The sequence below is a fragment of the Salvia hispanica genome, chromosome 1 (assembly GCF_029641045.1).
Source record: "Salvia hispanica isolate PSC_SH4W2 chromosome 1, Shi_PSC_v1, whole genome shotgun sequence".
Lineage (NCBI taxonomy): Eukaryota > Viridiplantae > Streptophyta > Magnoliopsida > Lamiales > Lamiaceae > Salvia > Salvia hispanica.
Window position 1 is genome coordinate 37,011,420 of NC_142692.1, and position 11,615 is coordinate 37,023,034.

At 37.7% G+C, this 11,615-nt stretch overlaps 2 protein-coding genes across 4 annotated transcripts; one reads left to right on the forward strand and one right to left on the reverse strand.

The window, feature by feature from the left end:
* The first annotated feature begins 1,276 nt into the window (after nt 1-1,276).
* LOC125222495 (hyperosmolality-gated Ca2+ permeable channel 1.7-like) lies at nt 1,277-6,520 on the forward strand. Of its 3 annotated transcripts, XM_048125142.2 has the most exons (13): nt 1,277-1,415; nt 2,203-2,305; nt 2,422-2,763; nt 2,929-3,078; nt 3,235-3,370; nt 3,547-3,648; nt 4,017-4,136; nt 4,222-4,302; nt 4,548-4,888; nt 4,999-5,244; nt 5,380-5,704; nt 5,779-6,012; nt 6,100-6,514. In XM_048125142.2, the coding sequence occupies exons 3-13, from the start codon at nt 2,450-2,452 to the stop codon at nt 6,364-6,366; spliced, it is 2,316 nt and encodes a 771-aa protein (XP_047981099.1). In that variant the 5' UTR covers nt 1,277-1,415; nt 2,203-2,305; nt 2,422-2,449; the 3' UTR covers nt 6,367-6,514. The 3 variants fall into 3 exon arrangements, with proteins under 3 accessions (XP_047981099.1, XP_088919112.1, XP_088919114.1); XM_089062986.1 differs by having other exon boundaries at nt 5,779-6,520; XM_089062988.1 differs by lacking the exon at nt 1,277-1,415 and adding an exon at nt 1,606-1,756 and having other exon boundaries at nt 5,779-6,520.
* Nucleotides 6,521-6,573: 53 nt separating this feature from the next.
* Nucleotides 6,574-8,983, reverse strand: PAC (pale cress protein (PAC)). The gene is made up of 6 exons (XM_048125145.2): nt 8,752-8,983; nt 8,486-8,680; nt 7,957-8,043; nt 7,705-7,755; nt 7,438-7,617; nt 6,574-7,059 (listed from the first exon to the last, which is right to left on the reverse strand). Exons 1-6 carry the CDS (start codon nt 8,947-8,949, stop codon nt 6,826-6,828), a joined length of 945 nt encoding a protein of 314 aa, XP_047981102.1. The 5' UTR covers nt 8,950-8,983; the 3' UTR covers nt 6,574-6,825.
* Between the last annotated feature and the right edge of the window lie 2,632 nt (nt 8,984-11,615).

An 11,615-nucleotide genomic window follows, 5' to 3' on the forward strand; every position in this document is an offset into this window, starting at 1 on the left:
CTAGGAACACTTTCCCAAAAAGGAATCGAAAATAATTTTAATTCCAATTCATGTGACTTTAGTTGAGATTTGTGAAGCGTACAAATTATGTCTGCCTTTACTTATTCTTTAAGTAAGATCTCAATCTCATCATGAATTGGCCGATACTTGTTTTTATGTATGTATATATACGCATTAATCCAGAAATAAAATAAATATATTTACTTCCAAGTGTTGAACTGTTGCACCTTTTAATTATAACTCGTAAAACAAAGACGCATCAATTCTCCAAATGGAGATTTCTGACAAATCAAATGACAATGTTGTTTCAAGAATTAGTCAAATATAATCATCTTTTGCTTTGATATTATCAAAAGACTAATTAGTTAATATCAATGTGAATATTTTAGAATTTCCACACGACTACAATCTACAATACATATTACATTAAATATATACTACTCCGTAGGAGTATTTGTTTTGCATAAATATAGAGCACATTTCATTTTCCTCTATTTGAAGAAAAAAAAAGGTGTCGAATAAAATTTGAATTATGAAGTACCTATCTCTAATTAATATTCGCAATTTTAATTTCAAACAATATATTTCAATCGTTACTTTCAATCGTTATAATAACCAACAACTTTTTTTCAAACTAGAAATAGAAGACTTCGAATTTAACCCATGAGAAAGCCTTCAAAAATAGAATATCGACTGAATACTTTCAGCGGCCAAAATCAATTTTATAAAATAATCTTAGTAATATAGTACAAGTTTTAATATAAAATTAATAAATTAAGAAAAAAAAAGATAAAATATTTGAAATACTATTAAAGGAAAAATGAGACACACCTTACTAGAATAAAAACTTATCACAAATAAAGAATAACTAGTTTTCACAAACGAACCAACTTGAAGAAATGACTATTTTCATGAACAGGATGGTATTATAAAAAACTACTACAAATTAGATTGAATATCGAAACAATAAATTTAGAGAAACATTTCAAAATCATATGAAAATATACTACTTCTGTCTATTAATAATATTTTAATTATTTTATCTCTATCTCATTATTTTATAATTTCGTATGCAAACTCGTGACGACCACTACCAAGACTATTTTACGTGGACGGCGCAATATATAAATAAATCATGAAAATTGTAGATAGTAGTTTTCCAACAATGGAGTAGGGGGCAAAATGGTAATTTGAATATTTGAAAATGCTGGTTGTATTGCGGTTATTAACGTTGAGAAAGAACAAATGTGTGTTGAGAAAACGAGAAAATCGGGAAGCAAAAAAAGAGCCGCGTTCTCCTTGCCGCCCTTGCCCTCGCCACCTCCGCCTCCGCCTCCTCCGCCGCCTAGATTCCATAATTCCTCTCTCTTCCACTCCGAGGAGACTAGGGAGACCGTTCCTCTCCATCAATATAGGTAATATCTCCCTCCACATTTCTCTACATTTCAACCACAACAATCTATCACATCTTCATTTTGTTCCGAAATTAGCTCGGAAACAAGTTTTTTTTGTTCTCCTCTTGTTTGTATGCGAACATTTGGCGTTTGATTTTTTTTTTTTTAAAGTTTTGGAATTAGTTTTTTTTTTCGATGAATATTTTGTTTTCTGATATCGAATAGCGAGCAAATGATTCAAAGAATTGATGTTAATGATGTGAGTGTTCGTTGAAATTAGAAGGATAATAGCATTGATCCTCTGTTTCGTGATATGTTCTTCGTAGAATGAGTTGCGTGCCGCATAAGAGGCATCAATATAGGTAATATTTTCCTCTACATTTCTAAACATTTCAACCACAACAATTTATCATCAGTCTTTCTGTTAGCGTTATTTTTAACTTCGTTTTGGCTCAGCAATTAGCTCGGAAACTAGTTATGTGTTCTCCTTTTTGTTTATATGCGAACATTTTGCGTTTGATTATTTGTTTGCTTAATTTTTATGTTTTTGAATTAGTTTTTGGTTGTTCGCTGATATTTGTTTTCTGATACCGGATAACGAGCGAATGATTCGATACATTGATGTAGGATGTTATGGTGTTATGCTGTGAGTTTTCATTGAAATTAGAGGGATAATATAGCATTGATCCTACGTTTTGTGATCTGTTCTTCGTAGAATGAGCTGTGTGCCGCATAAGAGGTTGCTAGTACAGTATCATAGTTCTGATCTGGAGTTATTTTGTAGTAATTCCTTTTCTTATTTTTTCAGGTTATTTATGGTAGGATGATTTAATGGCCTGTGATGTTGTATTCGACATGTTTTAGGAGTTCACAGAGATTGGTCTAGCTGATCAACAAGCTTCTAAAAGATTGTAAGTGGCAAGTGAGAATGTTTTCGATTAATAGTGAAACTTTCGATGTTATCTTTTTTCTTTATATTATTGAGGCAACTTTGATCACTTATCTGGTATTCATCTCATTCGAGCAGAGTTAATCGGTGATCGTTAGATAAGAGGATGGCCAGTGTTCAAGATATTGTCGTAGCAGCTTCCATCAATCTGTTATCTGTACTGGCGTTTCTTCTAGCTTTTGCATTCTTAAGGCTCCAACCGTTTTGCGATAGAGTCTACTTTCCAAAATGGTACAAAAAGGGCATACGAGAGAGCCCCAAGAAAACGGGAACTGCGCTGAAGAAGTTTGTGAACTTAGATTTCAGAACATATTTAAGGTTTTGGAAATGGATGCCTGAGGCGTTAAGAATGCCGGAGCCTGAGCTGATAGAGCATGCAGGACTTGATGCTGCTGTGTACGTAAGGATTTATCTTCTTGGGTAAGTGCATAAGATTTGAGGTTATGACTTTGGTACGATGATATAGATTTGAAGGGAAAAACAGTTAAAGACACCAATTACTTTTTTAGTACTAGTATTATCCAAATTTACAAATCCAGCATTCTATGTTTTTTCTTTAGTGTGATGAAGAAATTTCAAATGCAGATTGAAAATCTTTGTTCCTATTACTTTCCTTGCATTTGCTGTATTGGTGCCCATTAATTGGACTGGAGAATCGCTGGATAAAATAAAAGATATAACGTACAGCAACATCGACAAGCTTTCTATATCTAATGTATCTCCAGGATCTTTGAGGTGAGAACTAGTTTTATTTTACTAGATATATTCATCTACTTTAGATCTATGGGCTTTGAAATGCTTAAGGAGGAAAACAAACACTGTTTTGATAATTTTTAATGCTATTTCATCTGGTAAATAGTACTCAGTAAAGCTGATAGCCCCTTTTCCCAGGTTCATAGCACACATTGCAATGGCATATGTATTCACATTTTGGACGTGTTATTCCCTTTACAAAGAATACAAGATTGTAATGACCAAGAGGTTGGAATTCTTAGCTGCTGAAAACCGTCGGCCAGATCAATTCACTGTGAGTTTATAAACTATGCTCCCTGCATCCATAGATGCTTATGTATAAGTTATTACAAATATTGATCGACCAACTTTACCAATTGATCCTTAAAATGGGAATTTTTTAGCCTGGGCTCCATTCTAACACTCTATTGCTATAAGATGTGTGGATGACACTTGCCATTTCATTTTCAGGTCCTAGTGAGAAATGTTCCCCCAGACCCTGACGAATCAGTTAGCGAGCATGTGGAACATTTCTTTTGTGTGAATCATGCTGATACTTATCTCATGCATCAGGTGCGTGTTCAGTTTGCCGCTATATTTCACAAGTTATGGGAATGCACGCACACACACACACACACGCATATCCTCTTTTTGTTCACCAGACTTTGGACAAGAAGATTGGTTAATGATGAGAAATGAGCCTAAGGGAGAGAGGTCTGGCACTTTTAAAACCCAAACTTGTTCAAATTAGATGTGACGAGTTGGATTCCAACCATCTTAGCTGCTCTTTGCGTGATTGTAGTAATTATAAAATAATATTATTCCAACATCAAGGGAATCATAAAGTCAATGTTTAGCAGATTTCAATTTAAATCAATTTGACCCGAATACATTTGATTCCAACCTTTTAACTCTATATTGCTTGTTGATAACTGGTTTAGGTTGTATATAACGCAAACAAACTAGCCACTTTGGTTGAGACGAAGAAAGGTTTGCACAACTGGCAAACATATTATCAAACAAGATATGAGAGAAACCCAAAAGCTAGGCCAAGAACAAAGGTAAGTTGTTTGCTCGTAAATTTCTTACTTTGAAGATAATGCTATATAGAAGAACTTATCATCTCATATTTTCTTGAGTTTATAGAAAGGTTTTTGGGGGCTTTGGGGAGAAAACGTGGATGCCATTGATTACTACACAGCAGAAATTGAGAAGATAAATGGAGAAGTAAGCCTGCTAGTCTACATAATGCCATGCTTGGTTGTTATTCCATTATAGTTTGCTTGATTCATGCTATGTAAATATGTTGTTGTTTCAAATTCAGAGATCTTATTCAGTAACCTAAGTGATTATCATCGATTAGTAGGAAACGAAGATAGTTACATTGAGCTAGTAACAAGTGTACTTCAATGACCTACAATGACCTATCTTTAAGTTCATTCTTTTTTTTGTTACCTTTCTCTCTGGATCAGGAAGCTGCTGAAAGAGAAAAAGTTATGAGCGACCCAAATGCGATAGTTCCGGCAGCATTTGTTTCATTCCGATCTAGATGGGGAGCAGCTGTTTGTGCTCAAACACAACAATCAAGCAATCCAACCATCTGGTTGACTGAATGGGCGCCTGAGCCACGCAATGTCTACTGGGAGAATCTTGCAATACCATATGTTGAGCTTGCTGTGAAAAGACTGCTAATGGCTGTTGCTATGTTTTTCCTCACCTTCTTTTTTATGATCCCTATAGCATTTGTTCAATCCATGGCAAGCATTGAAGGCATCGAAAAGGTTTTTCCATTCCTCAAACCAGTGATCGAAACGTGAGCTCAAATCTATATAATATTTGTCTTCCTCTGCACATAACTTCCTTTAGCATGCACCATGCTTTACCCACCTTCATCATCATCTTCTTCTTCTTCTTCTTCTTCAGGGAAAGGGTCAAATCCGTTGTTCAAGGCTTTCTTCCCGGCATTGCTTTGAAGATATTCTTGGTTCTTCTTCCCACAATTCTCATGTCAATGTCCAAAGTAGAAGGTCTCACCTCTTTTTCATCTCTGGACCGAAGAACAGCTGGAAAATATCATTTGTTCATAATTGTAAACGTCTTCTTCGGAAGTATCATCACAGGAGCAGCGTTCGAGCAGCTCCAGAAATTCCTCAACCAGGCACCATCAGAGTACGTTGCTTACTCTCTTCTTGTAGCTTGCAATTGCAACACATACACATTGTTAAGAATCCACTAGCAAGTTGTTTTTGTGAAAGTTCATTTTTGCTTGATCGTTAACGAGTCCCTTTTTTCGCTGCCTTGCAGAATCCCGAGAACAGTGGGTGTTGCCATCCCAATGAAAGCTACCTTCTTTATTACTTACATCATGGTTGATGGTTGGGCCGGGATTGCTGCAGAGGTCCTCCGAATAGTTCCTCTCGTTCTGTTCCACCTGAAAAACACATTCATAGTCAAGACCGAAAAGGACAGGGAAGAAGCAATGGATGCCGGTGGCATCAATTTCTACATAACAGAACCTCGGATACAACTGTATTTCTTGTTGGGGCTCGTATATGCAACAGTCACTCCCTTCATCCTTCCTTTCATCATCGTCTTCTTCGCCTTCGCATATCTGGTTTTCCGCCACCAGGTATGCTCGTATCACTCTGGGACCACCCTCGTTAGTTCTCACCTGCTAAAAGCACGTCTGGTTCTCCCCCGCAGATCATAAACGTATACGATCAGAAATACGAGAGTGCAGCTTCATTCTGGCCAGATATACACCGTCGTGTGATCATAGGCTTGATAATGTCGCAGCTGCTTCTAATGGGGCTGCTGAGCACAAAAGGTGTTTCTAAATCAACTCCGGTGTTGCTAGTGCTCCCTGTCTTGACCATCTGGTTTCATCGGTTTTGTAAGGGCCGTTTCGAATCTGCATTCGTGAAGTTCCCGCTGCAGGTATATTCGACTTCCATCCTCCTCCAGCTTGTTGTTAATCGAGCCATGTTTACAACCGCGCGTTTTTCCTTTTCGTGGTGCGTACAGGATGCTGTGATCAAGGACACGTTGGAGAAGGCAACGGAGCCAAACTTGGACTTGAAAGCATACCTACACAATGCTTACACACATCCCGTGTTCAAGCCCGTTGAGGCCGAGAGAACGGTATTCATCGATGAGGAGGAGAACAATCCTCTTGTCACCACCAAGAGGACTTCACGTCGGGAGAACGGTGGCGGGGGCAGGGGCGGCGACGGCGGTGGTGGTAGTAAACCTGATTCTGGAAGGGTTACTCCCCGTGTTGTATTAGATTGAGAAGAACCCCAAGTTTCTAAGGGGTTTGTATTTTCGTATATTCATATTCTTTTATTTGGTGCTTCATTGCCCCATATAACTTTGTATTATAAGGTCAAATATACATGTTTGAGCCTTTAATTTTACTAAGAATGACGTGTTTAATCTATTTTCGTTTTGTTTTTGTGAAGGATCGATAATAACTTCTCATTTACCCGTTAATCGAGATGACTCAAATCCCGATCTATTGATAGAAGGAAAATGGAGAAGCATCTTACAAGCTAAGTACTTCATTTTTCACTTAATAATCCATGTCAAATTTTCCGGCATACTAAAGCTAGCAACGACATCAAGGTGGCATTTTTTACCCGATTTGGACGATTTGGACTCGACTCGTGTATTTGGAAGATCAGCTACACCGGTGATGGATCTCAACGTTAGCTTGATGCATCTGCTCGACAACTCCAAACCTGAGCACAATTACCATGTCAAATTAACGGCCAGCTCTAAGAGAGCCAGCACTTGATCAACGGCCCGTTGTTTCTCCTGCCATTTCAACCTACTTGCAACTGATTCCGGGTCCAGAGCTTGTGTAGTCATGGCTTTTTCGTGCTCGGACCGCACCTCCTGGAGGAACACATCGACCTCTCTCACAAAATCGACCCTTAGAAGAACATCGTCAGCCTCAATGTTTGGCCTCATTGGCCCGTGATGCTAAATAAACAGCCAAACGTTATCAAGAAAGAAACCATGAGAATCAAGACGAATATAGAAAATGGCAACTTTCCGCATTTTACAAAAAAACTCTTTTCAATTAAAAAACCTCAACTTTGGAAAAAGTTTGATTTGTGTCCCACCTTACAGAATCCGATGATAAATGATGATTCACCTCACCGGAGTATACTATTGAATATTGCAGATTCCGGCAAGGTGACTTATTATTTTGATGCCGGATTATGTAAAGCGGGACATAATCAAACTTTGAAGTGAAAATGAAAACTGAGAATACATTTTGGAAAACGGTCAAAGTTGGAGACAGTGAGCCGAGGAAACATGCACCTAATACCAGAAAGGCGAGGCGAGTGATTTTACCTTATCAAGGTCGAATCCAGCAGGTACGAGGATGCTGAAAGGATCCTCTCTGGGAAAGGTTTCGATCATGAGCTTCTTGCATGCCTTGAGCCACCCGTCGTGATCGAATCCATCGTGCATATTCAACATCTCGTTCAACAATCTCATCGCTGGAGTGGCCTCCCTCACCAAGATCTCAGTCTAAGAACGAGAGAATAATTCGGAAAATTGTGACAAAATAATACTGCGTCCAATCCAATAACAACAGAACATGAGAAGTGAAGTTACCTCAACCCTCCTGTACAAGAGATCAAGACTTCTAATGGCATCCTTTTCTTCCTGAAATAAATATTCATGATTAAATCTCCCAATCTCAACAACTAAATTATTACTCCATTTCTAAATTGGGAATCATCATCATCATCATCCTTGCCATATCAACAACATAAATTTTATCAATCAACACTAAAGTATTGCGTTCATATAAAAAGTAAAACATCTAAATTCACATTAACAGACATTGGGGACACAATAACTCACATCACGTCGAGCAAGATCAAGGCGATTCCATATCACCAAAAGAACCAGTTCAGTGAGTTCGCCTTTCTCTGCAGCTTCCACAATTCTCTGCAGTGTAAGTGCGTCATCCAATACTAGCTCGAAACAATAGCTAACATCACAGATGAAGAAATACTAACACAAAAAGGTGATCGAATTCTCGAGTAAGGCTACTTATTATACAACTATGAAAATTCTAGAGAAGCAACTGGAAAATCAGTTTTCCGCAGCGACATATACACCTCGTCTGCAACAGCTTACTGGAATGAGGAGATTCGCGTAAAACGCATTGGTTTGAAGCCAATTCAATAATCAATTCACATTCAATTTCTCATCTTCCTCCCATTTCTCTTTTATGCAACTTTTCTCCACAATTTCAACAGTATACCTCTCTTTTCCCCTAAATTGTCTTCAATGGAGATAACATTCGACTTGTCAAATTTCGAAATTAGCTTCTCTCTAAACCCTAAACCCCCAAATTCATGCTGTTGAAAGAGAGAGAAAGCAGTACCTCTTCGACCTCTTCAGCAGATCTAATGAAGCTGGAGACCAATTTCTTAGCTTTTCTCAGATCTTCGTCGCGATAATTTTTTAGGCGCAATCCGATTTGACGATACTCATCGACTTTTCTCTCTTCTTCCTCGTCCTCCTCTTGCCGCCTCTTGTGAAACTCCTTCGTCTTTTCCCTCTGCCTAGCTTGCCATTCCTACACACACGCGCGCGCAGATTGAGAAAACGTAGAAATTGAATTGTGGAGCAAACGGAGCGAATTCATACATCATCGTAGTACTCTTTAGGGAGGCCAGGTATGTAATCCTGCTCTTCTATCTTCTTGCATCTCTGTGTAATTGAGCTAGCAACGGATAATTGAGGGGAGAAGCTGCGATTGAAACACGAGTGTGTGGGAAATGTTGATAACGGCCATGAATTATTGAAGCTTGAGCTTGTTAGCAGCTGCAAAAATTTTGCCTCCATTTCTTCGTCTCTCTTTTACCGGTTTCAGTTATATTATCCCTAAACACCAGAGTGTAGTAACTAAATGAAATATTTTATTGAAATTGTATTTTTTTATTTTTTTAACGAACCCGCCCTTTTGACGGAATCCGACTAATCCTGCTCGACCGGACTTGCGGATTAAGTATTGAAATTGTATTTTTGTCACGACCGCGCCTTACTAAGGATAGCATTGCTCGGTGAATCGTAACTAGGGGAGGGGAAAAAGAAGAGGGGATAGAAAGGGGATGAAAGAATTAACAATACGACACTCAAATACGTTTTAATAAGATAAAGAAGGTTCACAAGGCAGGATATGAGTGAACCGAATCTAAATTCTCATAGTTGACTGTCAATTCAGTTGACCAAACATGTTTGAAAGAGTTGACAGAACATTGGATGATGTATCTATCCGAGTAAGTCCCGACATACCAAATTAATGGAGGAATTAAAAAAAATACGATTGTTGACAAGTTGAATTGACTATCGATTCATCACATCATAATTATGAAAAAGAATTTGATGGCTTTCCAAGTCTTTCATAGGTAATACAAGCAACTCTCTTAGGGAGAAAGTAAAATTTAAGATTTAGCTTGGAGTTCAGAAAAATTTAACGACACGTGAAAGAGTCTTGTGGCAAAGGTAAATCCTAACTTTGTAAGAAAAGAATTTACAAATCATATATTGAGAAAGAGAACGGCCAACGAGATATTCAAGGGCAATATGCTATTCTTGAAAGTTAATTGCCTTAGAGGCATAATTGTTTCAGAAATGAGATTTGTTGGTAGAACTCATGAAGCCACTACTCTTACAAAGAACGAGTCAAAGAATATTGACTTCAATCAATGACTTTTAAAAAGATGAGGGCAAGACCCAAACTTACGCGTACGGAAAATGAACCACCACTTGGTGCAGAAAGAAAGGAACAAAATGGTACACTACTCTCGAAATATGAATCAATCAATTTCTTTATCAGAAAGAGGAAAAAAATTTGGGGCTCCAAGTAAATACTGGTGGTTAAAATCGCCATTGTGATCCATAAGACGGTACTCCACATTCGTCTTCTTGTAAGTGGGATAAGAGAAAACTAGGTAAATCCTATGTTCCTAATAGAGATCATTTTATAGTCGTGTCTGGTAACTTTTGTTGATGAACATATCTTCATAGTAGTCTTGATACACCACAACAGTCATTCCTGTGAAAATTTAGAAGTCGAAACATAAAAGAGATCTTTAGGATAGTACGATGTTGTTATTATTAACTCACAAAATCCAAGGATTTTCATATAGCTTCTTCCCGTCGGTCTATATTTGTCAAGTATATAGACTCACCTCATTCGGATGACGTTCGTGCTGACGATTTTTATTTATTTATTTTTTTAACAAATTCTTACATCACTCTTAGAAAAGTTGGCGCAATAGACCTGCCTCAAACTCATTTCTTGTCTGTCATCGTTCGGCAATCGGTTTCTCATGACATTGTACGTATAACTAGGATTCTAAGAGGACTCAGGTCTAAAACAACTTTAGCTCAGTATCGGCACCTTGTCGGGCCTGGATTTATGATAATTTTTCTCATAATTTTTTTGTCACAGTCAAGCATTAGGAAGGAAAAATTTAGCAAACAACGGGTATTAGTTGGTTTCATTCACTCTTGAGAATTAAGACAGTAGTCGACTCAAATGTCCTCAAGGTTTAGAACACTTGAGCAATAAGACTAGTCCATGTTATTAAGCAATAACAACATTTTCTTTAATCTTGTTTGTTTCTTCTGTATACCGAATGACTCATTGTTACGTCATTCTCTTTGTTTCCATTGCTCAGGAAAGCGAATCATACATATCATTCTAAGTTCAAACTAGGTTCAAAAGGGACAATTCATCTTAAAGCATTTTATGTTCTCCGATGATAAAATCCTAAAGACCAACTTAAAGAGTTATTCATTTCCTTCAACCTTTTAAGCTTATCACATAAAAACTCACACTTTCAACTTTTGCTTCAAAAAAGTAAGTTACCTTTTTTTTTTCGTTGAGTGTGATGAACTGGTGCTGAGTTTTGGTCGAGTCGACACATAGTCAAGTGAAACAAGTCAAGACCATTTAAGAAGAAAGACTCTCGGGTTCAGAGCGGAAATGGAACCTAGGCTCTGATACCACTCTGTCACGACCGCGCCTTACTAAGGATAGCATTGCTCGGTGAATCGTAACTAGGGGAGGGGAAAAAGAAGAGGGGATAGAAAGGGGATGAAAGAATTAACAATACGACACTCAAATATGTTTTAATAAGATAAAGAAGGTTCACAAGGCAACGAAAGATCATGAAGATCAAAAAAAGTATTTATCACAAGTCACTCATTGCTAATCATTTTCCTTACGATCCATCTAATACAAAATACTACAATAGTGCACAGCGGAAGGTGTTGCAAACGCATGGCCATATGTGTGAAGACATATGCCACAAAAAAAATCCTATAAAAGAGATGAGACGACCGCCAACTCCACACAGCCATCATTTCATCACAGCTCAACCTGCACATTTAGAAATACATGCAGGGCTGAGTACGGAGTACTCAGTGAACACATTGCCGAAAGTTACACATATATAAGAAAAGTCATCATTATCATGCCATCACAGTAACACACGGGGGTT

Excerpts from the sequence above, each read along its gene's own strand:
- LOC125222495 (XM_089062986.1), top strand. The coding sequence starts at position 2,450 with ATGGCCAGTGTTCAAGATATTGTCGTAGCAGCTTCCATCAATCTGTTA. Across the intron at positions 4,137-4,221 it reads AAGCTAGGCCAAGAACAAAG|AAAGGTTTTTGGGGGCTTTG; the intron begins GTAAGTTGTTTG and ends TTGAGTTTATAG. Across the intron at positions 4,889-4,998 it reads CTCAAACCAGTGATCGAAAC|GGAAAGGGTCAAATCCGTTG; the intron begins GTGAGCTCAAAT and ends CTTCTTCTTCAG.
- PAC (XM_048125145.2), bottom strand. The coding sequence starts at position 8,949 with ATGGAGGCAAAATTTTTGCAGCTGCTAACAAGCTCAAGCTTCAATAAT. Across the intron at positions 8,044-8,485 it reads CTGCTGAAGAGGTCGAAGAG|AGAATTGTGGAAGCTGCAGA; the intron begins GTACTGCTTTCT and ends CTTACACTGCAG. Across the intron at positions 7,756-7,956 it reads TTGATCTTGCTCGACGTGAT|GAAGAAAAGGATGCCATTAG; the intron begins GTGAGTTATTGT and ends TATTTATTTCAG.